Genomic DNA, 16,780 nt, shown 5'->3' with positions numbered 1-16,780 from the left:
TAATTTACTGTATTTGGTCAATACAGTCTATTCTATTTACAGTGCATGATTCTTTCACAGTCAGTGTAGTTTGATACCTTATTGTTACTCTCTCCTGTTATTTGTATACCTTTTACATTACTCATATTATACCATGCTTGTCCTTATGCCGTTGATCTTAGATTATCATTCCTGATTACTGTTTCTATCCTTGATATGACATTTATGATCATTATTGATATGATTCTTTCTTATGATACTTGCGATCATGATGACTTATACTTGCACTTATTGATTAGTATAGTAGGTGATGATTACTATGATTTGAGCATCTCATCATGATGCATGATAACGATTGTAAATCCCATTGTTGTGGGTCTATCGTGATGGTAGAGGACTTGTGATATAGGTGGTTATTATACCCTATTTCCATCATGGTGATGGCGACTGTATAGAAGTACGCAGTCAACGGTTGTATGGCAGTACGCAGCCGAGTCGATGATTTGGCCTCGACACCGGTTAGGGGTGGTACTCGGAGAGTACATGGTTGGTACGTCGGAAATTTTGAAGTTAAATCATGTTCTAAAGCTTTTCTACTATATTCTAGACCTTATTTTGCTCCAGCCACTTTCTCCATTTCAGCAAATCCACCATGTTTCAAATAATGATAATCAGAAAGAATCAGGAAAGTACGAGAAAATGAAATAAAACATATAAATGATATTGCACATTTAACTTGTATATCTACAACTTTCCAAAGTTTTCGGCTGAAAGCCTGAATATTTTTTGTAAAAACATAGGTATTTATTTGTGCAATCAATTTTGTACGTAGATTGATAGATATAACACAGCTAATTTGTTACAGTTGCTTGTTAATATTTTTCTGACAGACATATAGGCCTTCTCTATTTTAGTGCTATGAATTATGTATGGAGCTTCACTTTATTTATTTATTTATTTTTGTGTTCACAACAGCCATGATAGTCTGTTGCTTGTGATTTAGTGATCTCCATCAGTGGATGGCCATAATATTATCAGGAAAAGAAGGCATTTTGGACCTTAATGGGCCCATCTTGGGAAATTTACAGAAAAGATTCTGCTAGAAAAAGACTGATATGATCTCATTTATTCTGGCTTTAATTAGTTAAGGTCAGTTTAGTCTCATATTCTGTTGAACGGGGAAGTTGCAGAATGATTATTGAGGCTAAAGTTAGGTATTGGATTCCACTGCTAGATATTACCTTGACATCTCCACCTCAAGGAAGCTTGATGCAGGATCAATCTTGGTGTATGTGGAATTTTCTTTCAATTATTTTGTGAGTTTTCATTCATATATCATTTCTAATCCAAATTGAGGAGTTATTTATTTTGCTAGAAACTGATGACATTAATGAACACACGCTTAGATCTGTATATACTTGGCTTTCCTATTCTCACCAGATTTGTTCTCTGACTAAAAATCCATATAATATTATAATGTATTTCTTTATCATTCATCTTTTTGAATATATGCCCCAATATTTATCTCATCTTGCTTTTTAAATATGATTTACTAATTTCTATGTTTGTCAGATCCCAGAAAAGTTGACTGAACACGCTATGAATGTCACTGAAGAGAGTGTTCATCCTCCAACTTACTATAATCAACCATCCAATCCTATAGATCCAATCAAGCTTAGACGTCTGGTAAAATAATTGATCACACCTAATGCTATTAGTTATTTTGCTATTGAAGGCATGGTGTTTTTTGACTGCAGCGATTGCGGGAAAAAAGGAAGGAACAACGAATTGCAGATCTTGTTCATATGAGCAAAGACACTGAAATGCAGATGCAAAAAGCAGCCATCCGTCGTACACAAGAGTTCATCAACACAAGAAAGTCATGGTATAGCATATGGAGGAAAGAATATTTTAATCCTCTCTCTGATTCCACTCTTAAACTGATGAGAGATCAGATTGTAATGGCTAAGGTGTATGCTAGTGTTGCTCGTTCCACTGGAAAACTCGACCTTTATGATTCTCTGATTAGACACATCAAAGAAAGTCAACATGCTACTCGAAATGCAAATTCAGATTCTGAGCTGCAGGAGAGGTATTCATAATTCTCGTTTACAAGTAACTTATTTATCATCCATTCCCCTAATGCGGTTTCAAATTTTCTATATTTAGTGCTCTTGAACAAGCAAAAGCTATGGGCTATGTCCTGTCTGATGCAAAAGACAAGCTACACGATGGTGCTGTTATCACAAGAAAGTTACGGGCTATGCTTCAATCATTAGAGGACGCCATAAACACAGTTAAGAAACACAGTACATTTTTAGTTCAGCATGCTGCAAAGACAATGCCCAAACCGGTCCATTGTCTATCTTTACAACTTACAACTGATTACTTCATGAGCAACAATATTAACAAAGAAGTATCAGACGGGAAGCTCGAGGATCCCTCGCTTTATCATTATGCTATATTCTCCGATAATGTGCTCGCTACCTCAGTAGTTGTCAACTCTACTGTTATGAATGCTAAAGAACCAGAGAAGCATGTGTTTCACATTGTCACAGACAAACTAAACTTTGCAGCCATGAAGATGTGGTTCATTGCTCATCCCCTGCCGGCGTCTGTTAATGTGGAAAACATCGATGAATTCAAGTGGCTTAATTCCTCCTCCTGCTCTGTTCTTCGCCAACTCGAATCTGCCAGAATCCAAGAGTACTACTTCAAAGCGACTCATCCATCATCTCTTTCTGCTGGAAATGAAAATCTTAAGTACAGGAATCCCAAGTATTTGTCAATGCTTAACCATCTAAGATTCTACATGCCAGAGGTTTATCCTAAACTCGACAAGTTACTTTTCCTCGATGATGATATTGTGGTGCAAAAGGATCTGACACCGCTCTGGTCCATAGATATGAAAGGAATGGTCAATGGTGCAGTTGAGACATGCAAAGAGAGCTTTCATCGGTTTGATACCTATCTCAATTTCTCAAACCCACTAATATCTCAAAATTTTGATCCTCAAGCATGTGGGTGGGCCTTTGGGATGAATATATTCGACCTAAAGGAATGGAAGAAGCGGAATATCACTGGAATTTATCATTTCTGGCAGGATTCGGTAAGAACTATTACCTTTCCCTACATTCACTGCTAACATTGATATTCAAATTAATGATCTCTTCAGGTATCCTCATCAGATACTGCATTTTCTAACTAAATGGGGAATTACTTTCTATGTTTCTTTAGAACGAGGACCGTAAACTGTGGAAGCTCGGGACACTGCCACCGGGACTGATTACTTTCTACAATTTGACATTACCGTTGGATCGTAGTTGGCATGTTTTAGGGCTTGGGTATGATCCAGCCATAAACCCTTCAGACATAGAGAATGCTGCTGTCATTCACTATAATGGCAATTACAAGCCATGGTTGGATCTTGCCTTTACCAAGTACAAGATGTATTGGTCCAGGTATGTTAATGTTGACAATTCATATATTAAAGAATGCTATGCTTACTGATGATGTGAAGAGCAATATTAATAGCTCTTCTCTCTCTCTTGCTCTCTTTTGTTTTTTAGTGATCGTCTTTGTTAGCTTCAATTTTATCTCCATTCGTTGTGACACAATCACCTGATTCTAGTGCAGCAATTGCTGCTTCATGAACTCATTACATTGGTTTATGTATGGTAATCTGATCCTTGTATTATATATTCAAAACGTTGTTCTAATTGTTTTAAAGATAGTTAGAATGCCTTTAAATTTTGTTTACTTTGTTAATATTACCCTTAACAGCTGACATTGTGGCTTTCTAAGCAATGACAGAGCCAGCCGGGACGATTTACCCGGGCTCATTTCAGATTGTGAACTATGTTGATACAATACCCGGGCTACCTTCTTCTTTCTTTAAAGTTTTTTTTTACTTTCGCTTGTAAATTTACCTTCTCCGAGCTTGTTTGTAACCTAAAAGTAATGTTATATCACCATTTGTTATATAAATGGTCCTGGTTTTAAAATTTTAAAGAGTGTTTTGAAAAATTAAGTGAATCGTAGAAGGTAAAATGAGCTTTTCTTCTCTAGTTATAAAGCAAGAAAATAATTTACAAAACCCTGATATGTTCCTACTTGAATTTGTATCTGTAAAACTGCTCATATAAGTTTATCCACCTTAAGACGACCAATTGCGATTGATCTCTTCCTGATTCCATGAGCCTTGAATGAGGTGCTTTCATATCAGCAAAACCTTCACATGAAATTAAGAATTTTAAAATGATTCATCACGATCTGAATATCTGAAATATAGGTAATACACACTTGCTCAATTACCAAGTTAAATTAAATTTAATAACTAATATATTTATTTGTGGAAATATGAATAAATTCTATATTTTTATATAGTTTTGTGAAATAATTTTGACCAAGGAATTTTTTTTTATGTTGGTCATTTTGACCAAGTTAAATTAACGGCGCGAACTATACAGCTGCCGCATGGAGGCTACAATTTGCGACGTCGTTGCAAACTAGTGCAGCAGCTAAGGGTGTAAATGAGTTGAGTTGTTTATGAGCTATTCAGGTGTGGGTTTGAAAAAAATTCATTCAAGTTCGTTCGATTACCATTCGATATCATATTATCATGTTCTCATGCAATGTGTGTAATTGGGCATACTTATCAAGATCCTTATAACAATTGTGAAGATTACCATTCCATATCATATTATTGAAGCATATACAATGATGTTATCCATGGAACTAAAAATAGAAATATTGGATACGTCAGTCCACTGATCCCCTTATGCACCCTCCTAGGTGTCGTGTACAACTAGGAAGAAAATGAAAGGCATACATTGAAAGTAGACAATGACAAAATTCAAAAAAGGTGTACAAGGTGTTCATTGCTAGGTCATAATCATCTGTCTTGTAGGAATCCTCCATCATTTTGAATACATGATGGTTACAATGAAATTCTATGCATTTTGTATGAGATTTGAAAAACGTAAGTAAATATCATGATGGTTACATTGAAATTCTATGCATTTTGTATGAGGTTTGAAAGAACATGTCAAGTTCGACTTGTAGCACCTATTTAACCATAGTTGTTACAATGTGAATGAATAAATCTACATTGTAGCAATTACGGTTAAATAACTATTATAATGTGATTAAAAACTTAAATTCATGTTGTAACAACTATGATTAAGTAGCTATTACAACATGATTCAACAAGTCAAGTATATGTTGTAGCAGATATGGAATCGTAACTGGTACAATGATAAGTCTATGTTGTAGTAGCTATGGTTAAGTAGCTACTATAACGTGATTGAACAAGTCTAGTCCACATTATAACAGCTACGGTTCTCTAGCTACTATACAACCATAAGTCCGTGTTATATTAGTTACAATTAAGTAGTTGCTACAATGTGATTGAACAAGTCATGTCTATGTTATATAACAACTACGAAATCGTAGCTGCTACAATGACAAGTATGTTATCTGTGAGGAGAGCATTGTCTCAGTTTCACCGAGATTCGATCCTTATCTATTTCAGCAAGTATGCTCCGTCGTAATCAATTCAACTATATCTCGAGAGCTTACTACTAATGTATACACTCATCCATGTGATGTTTGACGATAAGTTTTTACTTAGAAGTTATTTAGGGTTTATATCTTTATTTTGTGACGTTTAATTGCAATTGAAAATGAGTTTACTCACTCATTATTTCAAATTATTCATTCTTCGTTTGAATTTGAGAAAATTTTCATTTGGCTTGATTTTTTGGAACAAGTTTTTAGTTGGATTCGTTGTAGTAAAAGAAAAAAAATACTAATAATAAAATAACTATTTATTATTTTTTTACATCGTTAAATTTATTAAAGACTAGTTATGTGAAAAGATTAGTAATAAACATTTAGTAAAAATTAAAATATAATTTTTTTAATATTTAATTTCATAAAATAGTTATATTTTCTGTTCGGTAAAAGATTAATGATCAAAGTTAAATTTATAACTTCCATTTAAAAAAAATAAAATAAAATACATTCATGCAACCTAAATTCATTTATCGAGATATTAACAGTATTAACACAATAATATTAATGATTAAATATAAAAGGCAATCCAATATTCTGCATTGTGATCATAAGCCAACATTAAGATAAAAATTTAAAAACCATGCTCGGCATTCTAAAAGAAAATTAGAAGAACAAAAATTGGAGAACAACTTCAACCATAAAAGTAATTAAAGAAGAAAATTAGAGAACAATTATTTCATCACAAATTCCTAAAATCTGCCACAAAATAATTTGTCTGGTGCAGTTCCATCTCCTCTTTCAATCTCTAAAAGCTCAATTGACCCTCGCCAACATGTTAGAAATGGAAGGCATCCCTTGCGCCCGCATCTCCTCCTGAGCCCGTTTCATTTCTTCAGGATCTGAAGCAGAAAGTGTACATGGATCGCGTAAGAGTTACAGATCTAGACCAACGATATCGTCGCTATTTGTATTAGTTAGAGATATCAGGCGGCAACATAGCAATAACATTAGAAACAGAAGCACAATGCACTTGTGAACTAAGGTGACAAATATCACTGCTACTTGTATATTATCCATAGAGAGACAGGGCGAAGACAATAGAACATATAACACAGCATAGCACTGGCAAGAACACAATGCATTTCTAAACTAAGCACAACTCCTGCTCATCCAACTCTCATAGCTTTCTAAAATAAGATAGCTAACTGAAGCATGAACTAGCGAATGAACATAATATGGAGACAATTATACAGCAAAGGCAGGTCAAAACTTTGTTTTAGTATGCTTGCCGTCTCTAATTATCTCAATTTTTCTTATTTCATCTAAAAAAAGTTAAGTTGTATAGATGTCCAAATAACAGATATCACTTGATAGAGTGTATATGCAGCACTTATATGTTCAGGTAATATACTAGCTTCCTCATTTATATCTGTGTTCTAAATTCAAAATTATCTATTTTCTGTGGATGTGTTGTTCAAATTGCACATGATGAATACTCAAGTAAACAGAGACTAAAATCTTACCAATACTGTCCATTAATTTTGGCATGACAAATATCACCAAAAGCGTGAAACCCATCATTAAACCCATTGGACTTTTTACTACTGACCAAATGGAAAAAGGTTCCCTTATCTGTAAAACAGTATCAAAAACATCAATAACATTTTGCAAAACTAGTAGGAATGATCACAAGTAGCTTAAAATGCTCACCTCATAGTACTGTTCTTCTCTTAGCGGCTCTAGAATCAACTCATAAAGAACTTTGCGATTCTCTGTAAGTGCTGCATGGATATTACCAGGGTTTCTAGCACTGATATCTACACGAACCTGACAATGTGTGTGTGTGTGTGATCATAAAGGGGAAGTAAAGTCACCATTCCATCATATTCGACACACAATGTGAGAGAAGAAATATTACCGGGGAAAAGAAATAGCCTAGCTCAGCTACTTCAATCAGATGAGTCCCAGAAGGCACATTGTGGCTTTGAGCATGTAGGTCAAGATCACAATTTTGATGAATTTACTGATTATTCAAAATTCCAAATGTAAACCTTTCCAAACAATCCTACTTTTTCAAGGGCACTGCAAATATGTTTGGATATGAACCAACAGGAAAACCTTGAGGGAAACTGTGAAAGTAACGGAAGGAATATACTGCTCGAGAGGATACAATGAGAAATAACCATCAGCTCTAGTAAAAGTGATGCTTTGACCACCATTAAGTATGACTTTGGCATTTGTGAGCTTTGATGAATGGCCAAATTCCTTGGGAGTTTTACCTAACAAAGAAAGACAATGATCGGATTCTATAGCAAAAGTCCAAAGAACATCAATCAAGACATGGATATGTAAAACGAGCTTTAGGAGTCATTGCTTGCATGTTCGAATGAAAGAAACATCTTAATTCATGCAAATAGCAACAATAAGCAGAAGATGTAAGATAAGTGCATTAAGTCTATTTGTTTGGGCCTTGCAATGACAGGTAATTGGTAACCAAAAAAACAAAGCGTGACATCAGGGTGAAACAATGCCGTGAAGTCATTATCATTGTGGAAGCAAGAGAAAACAGCTGATGGGAACAAGTACCTAATTAAATGATAAATATAATTAACAACCAGCATTTAAACTGCTTATTACAGACCATAAAATAAACTGATTTTGAAATTTTGTCAATCGCATTGTTCAACCTACACAGTAAAACTTGGTCTTGAACTACTCCTCCTAAGGATTAAAGTGGCTTAGATTGGGTGCAAAACTGTCCATTTTGTGCAGTTCAACCTCCACAGTAAAACTTGGTATACAAAATGAAAGAAATCTGTAACTTTATGCTAATAAATGTTTCATTACCAAGATAGATCATGGCTAGTGTTTTCCAAAATCAGAAGATAATTTACATAAAATTAAGGAATATTATTTCACAACTTTTAAGCCAATATAATTGTACAACAAGCTGAGAAGACATTGCAGACTTTAATAATCTTATCTCATTGAAAACTTCAAAAGACTCTAAAACAAGCATGCAAGGCAACTTGGAAGAATTGCTGAATCGACTTTCAAGAAACCAAAAGGATAATCATAATGTCTAACTATGAAAATACAGTGGGCATATTGGTACCAAGGTTTGATAGAAGAATTTTAGATCACAGACAAGCAAAATCACAACTTAAATATCATTATGTAGTCAGGAGTATACTGAAGTTTTCCAATAGTGTTAAAAAGCAATAAAGTTAAGGGAACTCCATGATTTGTTATGGGTGAACCTACGACAGAAATAGGAGCTTACTCAACCCAGGGGCGAGCACATACTTGCTGTCTGATCGTGGCTGAAGCAGATACAGATCAGTTGGCATGTGGTCAGATGGGATGACATGGTCTAGCTAAGACAAAGTAGAACTGCTCGTCTAAGGTGAACCCGACTCAATCATGGTGAACCCAAACTTTTTCTGTACTCAAACTCGATTATAGTTGTCGCCCTAGAATTGTTCAAAACTAGACTCAGCCCTCATTAGGCTCGGCACTCTTCAAAGTCCTCCAATGCAACAACCTTGTCCACATGATGAGTCAGGATTGCTTCTCCTCTAACCACCCGAAATCAAAACAAATCCTCCAATATGCTGATCAAGTTGATTATGTATTTGGCTTAGAAATACTTGTGCATATCAATCTCATGACGTGAAATACAATAGGATTTCATGCTGAAGCACTGATTTACTTCAGAGTTAAGGAAGGCCTATGTTAAATATATGTGATCCACACCTCATTGGTTAGGTTAGTTAGGCACGGCACTGATACAGAAGAAACAGTAAACGAAATAAGCAGATCGTAATCAGTCCACAAGGAGATTCCATTCAATTATCGAAGCTAGGTTAGCATCTGATACCCAAACTTCACACCTGTCTGAAAAATCTAGAAACAAAATCGATCTCTAATCCCATCAAGGAAAAAGAGCAACAAAATCTGATATTTCCCAGTTTCATATTCTCCAAATTAAATTATGTTAATTTATCTTCAGTTTAGATTCCTCAAAAATCAAATCAAATAGAACAAAAAGGACAACACCAACCTCCCAGTTTTACCCGTCCCGCGATCGTGTACCCGTCGTCAGAGCTGCGAATTGAGCGTCAACAAAATCAAACGAGGAAATTTCCAGATAGGGTTCGGCTAAAGTAATTAGAATCGATTGAGAAGGGCACCTGGCGCCGGCAGCAACGGTCAAAGTAAGGAAGTGCGAGAAAAACAGAGCTAAAAGAAGGATCGCCGCCGGTGAAGTGACAGAAGTTTCTGTCACCGCCATAGCCGCCGCCGATCTCATCGCGGAGGTGATGGAAACGGATCTAAGCTGCAACGCCGTGATATTTGCACGAAGACCCACATAAAATCCAAATTTCCATAAAGGACTACATAAACACATTTACTTCCGAACCTTCTTTCTCATTGGACCAAGCAACGGATCCCATTATGGAGCCCACGGGCCGTAGGCTGGAACTGGATCAAATACATCTATCTAACACGGACGAAAAATTCGAAATCCAACTAGAACCTGACGCGTCTTAAAATGCCACACGTGGCGTATTTTTATTAGGAAGCAAGAATAAATTTACAAAGTAAAATGCAGTTAATCTTATAAAGTCTTCTGCTTAACCCTTCCCGTTCGCATAAATGAATCCTCTGCTTCTCCTCGGTCGACGAACCCGCTGCTGTCTGTCGCCGATTCCGCCTCCGAGTCGACTCAGTCCTCTTTCTCACTCGCTTTGTTTTCCATTTTATTTTAACCATTATATATTATTTATATTTTCTTTCTCTCTCTCTCTTTTTTTTAAAAATAATTTCTCTTTTTTTAATTTCATTTTCGATTTTATAGTGATTATATTTTTAGTAGTAGTCGATTTGATTGACTCAGTGAGTTCGGCGCCGAGTCGAATCGTCTCCGGTCCGATCCATGAGGCTTATCTCCCCGTTGCCCCGCACGAGTCAGCGCGCAGATCCAACTCCGATGGCCTCCAACTCCGCCCTCCGCCTCCCGCCGCCTTGCCCTCATCTCGCCGCTTACCGCTCCGGTGGCGGCGGTTCAGGACTGCGATCGCTCCACCGCTGCCTCCGCCGGCGGCCTCCGCTCGGACGCCCCGAGGTCCGTCGTGACCCGGGCGAGGTGCCCCGCTGCGGCGCCTGCCAAGGCGGTGGCGCCCGGTTGTACGCTTGCCTTGCCTGCGCCGCCGTGTCCTGCAGCCGCCACGCCTCCGACCATGCCGCGACGCGCCCGGGGCACGAGATCGGCGTCGACGTCGACCGGGCGGAGCTGTTCTGCGCCGCGTGCCGCGATCAGGTCTACGATCCCGATTTCGACGCTGCCGTCGTGATCGCGCTTACTGCACCCGCGGCATCCTGGGCCCCGCAGACGCGGACGGGGAGCCGGGCGAAGAGGCCTAGGAGGGTGGAGTACCGCCGGTGGGCACCCGATGCGGACGAGCGAGCGGTGATCGGGCGGAGATCTGGCCCTTTGTTCGCCCGCGAGGGCAATGCCTACTCTTGCTCCACCACCGCCACAGTGAATTCGACGGCTAACGCCGCCACTACCTCCTGTGCTACCTCTTCCGCTCCGCTGCCGTGGGGATTGAGGGGTTTGAACAATCTGGGCAATACCTGCTTCATGAACTCTGTGCTGCAAGCGCTGCTGCACACGCCATTGCTGAGGAACTATTTCTTGAGCGATCGGCACAACCCCCTCGTCTGTCAGCAGAAGACCAGGAAGAAGGCTGCCGCCAAGGAGAGGAACAATGGTCGGGATGGAACAGGCGTCTTGCAAATCTGTTTGGCCTGTGACTTAGACGCGATGTATTCGGCTGTCTTCTCCGGCGATCGAAAGCCTTACAGCCCTGCCAAATTTCTTTACAGGTAAGATTGCTTCGCCCTTCAAAAGATCTGATTTTTAATCCTGCAAGCTAATTGTTATCGACATTCAGGTTGAAAGGACTCCAAAATTCCCTAATCAATGGTTGGTGAATGTCTCTTCTTTTTCCCTGCCTGCTTCTGTTTCATGATTCGATCCCTACACTAAGACAAAGCCGTGAATCCGTTTTGTTGCTTGTTTTGCTTTCAAGAAATGCTCAAGGAGTGAGGAGAGATGGAGATGTCATTTAGTTTAGTTTTTTTGCTCTAAACACGATATTGTTTTTCCAACCTCTTTCTCTCTGATTGAAAGTTTATTTATGTTCATCAACTGACAGTTGCAAGTAGTAGTAAAAAGATGCAACTTGTGAAGAAGGATTAAGTTAAAAGTGTCTTCTAAGGAAAGTTACATTTGTCAGTTCATGGTTAATTAATTAACAATGAAAAACGCTGTTGCTAATTGCTATTTTGTCTTATATGTCCAGTGAAATTCTTGAGATAATAAACGAGTATTTTTCTCTTCTATGGCATGATGTTCATAACTACATACTATTTTCCCTCACTTGCGATTGAACAAACTTGTGCCAGATTTATGGTTTAATTCAAACATTTGTTGTTAACCTGCTTTTTGTTTTTCAACAAATATTAGATTAGATGCAACATTCTTGCAAGCACTGTATCTGATTAGTGATAAACAATGTTTTTGATGACTTCTTTCTTAATATTTTGTCCATGGCCATTTATTTTATTGGCGTATCCCTAGAATTTCAAACTGAATATGCCTTGTTTACAAGCAACAAATAACTCTTTTTTTTTGACATCACAGCTGGTGGCGATATGCATCAAACCTCGCAAATTATCAACAGCATGATGCACATGAATTTTTCATTTGCATGCTTGATGGAATCCATGAAAAGGAGCAGGATCCGTGCAAACCTTCCAGCCATGGTAATATTCTTCATCTGTTGCAAATCTACCACATTCATTTTCAGTTATGTTAATTTCTAGTTTGCGCCAATCGACCCCCATAACTATTATCAGATTTAATCTGATTATGAACATATTTAGAGAAACTCATTGCTAGAGTTCAAAAAGACTTACCCTTGGTGAAATCTTTGAGCAATTTGGTTTTTGCCAGTAATCATCACATGTTCTTTTTCTTATTTGAACATCTCTTTTTGACATGGCATCTCTCTTGTTGTTACTGATGTTGGCCTTTGGTCGTCCAATCAGCTGATTATTATCGAGATGCTAAGTTCTTTGCAATTTGTTGTTTTTTTATGACCCTAATATACCCCTTTTATGTATATCACCAAAATTACCTAATAGCCGAATATATATTCTGCTGATATATTAACTGATTACTATTTTTTGGATAATTGATAAATGGATCAGATGGAAGATTTGGCAGCAGCATAATGGTAGAGGAATTCTTCTTGCTACCGCAAACAAGCATTTAGGAATATCATATCTATTCTAATGAAAACAAGAAATTGCTCCATTGCACCTAGTTATTAATGACCTGAAAGTTTTTGTGAGGCATACAAATCTTGATTTCACTTTGTTGCATTATTTGTGACTACCACAACTCTTACTTCTGAATGGTTTTGACTTTTGATAACTCTTGGTAGGATTCTGAATGGTTTCTTGAACAAGATGAATAACAGTCCCTATACTTTTTTTTTCTTGTTGAGCAATCTTTTCTCCGTTGTTCTACTCCAGGGTCATAAAATCCATGTTTCACTCTTGAGTGTCATCATACTCATTTTTAGGTTTGAACTTGAAAATGAATACTCACCGGTGATACACTCGCATTATCAAGATATTTTGCCATTTCGCTTGAAAGCGCCTATGATTTGTGAGCAGAAAATCAGTTTGGCCATAATTAGTGCTCATTCTTGCTTTTTTTTTTTCTTCATTATATGAAGCTACTTATTGATCCGCGAAACTGCTAGTACATTCCTTGAAGCTTACAGCTAATGCTCGACAAATAGCTTAGACTTTAGTTGACATTTAGTCTCAAGTTATTTCTGTTATTAACTTTGTGCTGTGTGACATGCTAACAAATATATCGATATTCATTCTAGAATTTAATGGTGAGTTTTTTACAGTTAGCAGTGGAGAATGCTGCATTGCTCATAGGGTTTTTTCGGGTACCTTGAGATCAGATGTCACTTGCACCATTTGTGGGTTCACATCTACAACATATGATCCTTGCGTCGACATCTCCTTGGACTTGGACTCGAAGCAAAATTCTACGAAAACAAACGGCCCCAAACACCACATGAATGGTGGTGTAACGAAGTCGATATCCACGAGCCAACAAAGATCTGGAACTTCCACCCTTATGGAATGTCTCGATCGCTTCACGAGGCCAGAAAAACTGGGTGCTGACCAGAAGCTCTTCTGCCAACAATGCCAGGTGAGGCAGGAATCCCTGAAGCAGATGTCGATAAGGAAGATTCCATTGGTGACTTGCTTCCACATCAAGCGTTTCGAGCATTCCTCAATGAGGAAAACATTGAGGAAGGTGGACCAATATCTGGACTTCCCATTTTCCCTCAACCTGGCCCCATATCTCTCATCCTCCATCCTCAGAGCTAGATACGGCAACCGTGTGCTGGCCTCCGAGGATTACGACTCGGATTCAGATGCATCAGTCGAGTTGGTTTCGAACTTGGAGCTGTTCGCGGTGGTCACCCACAGCGGCAAACTGGAAGCCGGCCATTACCTGACGTACCTTCGTCTCAACGGCCAATGGTACCGATGCGATGATGCATGGATCACTCACGTCAACGAGAGAATGGTACGGTCTTCGCAGGCGTACATGCTCTTCTATGTACAGAAAATTCTTTACTACAAAGCAAGTGAGAGTCTGGTCAGCCCCTGAAGTGGTTAGTTCTATTTGTCTGTCGATAACAAGCTCCAGTTTTGACACCAGAAAGCCGACTTAACTTACGTGCAGCTGATTGCAGATTTATCACCGACTTCTCTTTTCTAAAGTCTCCTCCTACAGGCTACCTCGATACAATCTAAACAAATTGATTGATATTAGAGTGTCTTTTGATCCAATGAGTTGTCAGTTTTTTTGGTACAACTTGACAGCCGTGGCAGCTGTTTGTATTTGAGATCTTCCACTCCTTCAGAGGATTGAAGGGAGCTAAGTTTAGAGGTAGTCTTCTCAACTGAATGTAGTCGACATTTTGTCGGTTAGTATGGCTCACTTTATGCTTGAAGGTTGTTCCTTCTTTTTCTCTATGAAGTAATTTGCTCATTGTATGTGATTTATCAGTCTCATCTTATCAAGTCGATGATTGCAAACTAAGGAGTAAGATTGAGTATTTAATTAAACTAGGTTCCCGAGACATAGCTGAGTTGGTTATGATGCAACAGAATTGTAAAAGAGGACAAAAGTTCGAATCAAGCTAGGCAATACCCTCCTACGTTGTGACCAATTGTAATTTTTCGATTTACCTTTTTACAAATAATCGTGGGACCGATCGGGTGAGACCGCTAAGATGCTGTAGAATATTCAATTAAATTCAAATTAATTGAAATCAAACTAAATCAATTTTTTTTAAAATTTTCAAATAAAAATTAAATAAATTAAATAAATAAAATATTAATTAATTTAATTTTTAATTTTTTTTAATATTATAAAAAAATTATTAATTAATTAAAATTTTATAAATTTATTTATTTAAAAATTATTTTTTTATTTTAATTAATTTAATTTATTTTAGATTAAATAAAATTTTAAAATCGAAATGAAACTGAATTAATTATTTTTTTACATGCCTAGTATGACATATCTGAAGGACTGCTGTGCTGATATCGAACAAGGAACGATAGTTTAATCCATATAGTGAAATTGACTTACCTCATATATATATATATATATAGAAAAAAAATCATATTTTTTAATATTAAAAAAATTGCTAAGAACAAAAAAGGCATCTCAAGGAAAGAAAAATGTTTTTTCTCACTAAAAATATGCATCAAAGACTTGCCATAAAAGAATTGAGTGAGGCTAACCCTTACAAATAACAGAAATTAGAACAAAAACTATTCGACTACCACGAAAACCAATATGAATATGTAATATACGTTTTGTAAAATGCTAATAGCACAAAGCATGCAAAGAGTATACACATAAAGTGCTTCCAAATAAACTTCTGCTACAAAAAATTGACGAGTTAGGAGCACAAGCCATCGTTTGCTACAGACGAAAACTGAAAACTGACATAAATTCTTGTAGTACAAAAGCTTGAGAAATATACTCACCAAAGACTTGCCACCAGATCTGATCAACAACACTCGCAAACAACTTTTCGAATGCGAGTCATGCGCTACGAAGAAAACAAATATAAGCACTACTCATTTTAAAGCGTGCGAAGAAAAAATTGCATCACAAGCTATTGTAATGAAATATCTAAGCGAGACAAGTGACATTGCTGATGAAAATTTAGAACACAAGCTGCAATCTGCTGTGGCAAAAACAAATAAGCAAAGCTAGTTAAGCTATATGCAAATAGTACAAATTTTGCCAAGAAATATGAAATATTTACATCGATGAGACGACGACAATTGCTACAAAGGACCTACGAATGATGGCGATGCTTAAAAACAACAAAATCTAAAACAGTAGTAGGCATGATCCACTTCTACGAAATCAAATATATATTTGTTTTGCTAAATACTAATAGCATGAGAAGAATATAAACATAGAACTGCTATTTCTACAATAACCTACAGGTGATAATGACCTTTACAAACAACATATAGAGAACACAAGCCATGATCCGCTACTACGGAAATGAATAAGCAATACATGATAGAACAAATCTCACAAAAACATATATATATATATATATATATATATATATATATATATATATATACAACAACGAAGACTTGCTATAAAAGATCAACAGGCAATGACAACCCTCATCAACAAGAAACTTTAGAACACAAGTCTATCTACTTCTACAAAAGTTAATATAAATAAGCAATACTCATTTTGTTCAACTGTTAATAGTAAAAAGCTTGCTTGCCATAAATGATAACTACCCTTATAAAAGACAGCTCGATGCATGAAGCTATCGCCAGAACAAGATCCCAATCACATGAAAGCAACTTTACCGATGCGCTAAGGCTATCCTCATAAATAATAAAATTTAGAACACAAGTTGTGATCTGTTACCACAAATATGAAAAATGAATAAGCACTATTAGTTTGCTAAATGCTTAAATTGCAAGGAAATATATACATCAAACATTGTGTTGACAAGCCTTGCAAACACCAAATTTTAGAAAACAAACCATGATCTGCTACCATGGAAACAGAAACAGATATAAATAAGCAATGTTCATTTTGCTAAATTGGTAATGGTACAAA

The 16,780-nt window shown here is 37.0% G+C and overlaps 3 protein-coding genes across 3 annotated transcripts; 2 read left to right on the top strand and 1 right to left on the bottom strand.

The window, feature by feature from the left end:
- Positions 1-1,551: 1,551 nt before the first annotated feature.
- On the top strand, positions 1,552-3,492 carry LOC141824749 (putative galacturonosyltransferase 3; the record flags this gene model as incomplete). The annotated part of the gene is given in 4 exon segments (XM_074712081.1): positions 1,552-1,665; positions 1,737-2,071; positions 2,149-3,088; positions 3,217-3,492. Coding segments are annotated over 4 exon segments (1,662 nt in total), but the record flags the coding sequence as incomplete, so codon positions are not given.
- Positions 3,493-6,120: 2,628 nt separating this feature from the next.
- Positions 6,121-9,868, bottom strand: LOC141824860 (ER membrane protein complex subunit 7 homolog). Its single transcript, XM_074712191.1, has 7 exons — positions 9,690-9,868; positions 9,560-9,603; positions 7,667-7,775; positions 7,415-7,478; positions 7,207-7,323; positions 7,020-7,128; positions 6,121-6,395 (listed from the first exon to the last, which is right to left on the bottom strand). Exons 1-7 carry the CDS (start codon positions 9,806-9,808, stop codon positions 6,310-6,312), a joined length of 648 nt encoding a protein of 215 aa, XP_074568292.1. The 5' UTR covers positions 9,809-9,868; the 3' UTR covers positions 6,121-6,309.
- Positions 9,869-10,196: 328 nt separating this feature from the next.
- LOC141824570 (ubiquitin C-terminal hydrolase 22-like) lies at positions 10,197-14,666 on the top strand. Its single transcript, XM_074711878.1, has 3 exons — positions 10,197-11,388; positions 12,209-12,330; positions 13,494-14,666. The coding sequence occupies exons 1-3, from the start codon at positions 10,436-10,438 to the stop codon at positions 14,270-14,272; spliced, it is 1,854 nt and encodes a 617-aa protein (XP_074567979.1). The 5' UTR covers positions 10,197-10,435; the 3' UTR covers positions 14,273-14,666.
- Positions 14,667-16,780: the final 2,114 nt, after the last annotated feature.

Source organism: Curcuma longa, chromosome 3 (genome assembly GCF_044706935.1).
Source record: "Curcuma longa cultivar G26 ecotype Majalengka, Jawa Barat chromosome 3, ITB_CL_G26_1.1, whole genome shotgun sequence".
NCBI lineage: Eukaryota > Viridiplantae > Streptophyta > Magnoliopsida > Zingiberales > Zingiberaceae > Curcuma > Curcuma longa.
This window is presented reverse-complemented; position numbering and strand designations above follow the sequence as displayed.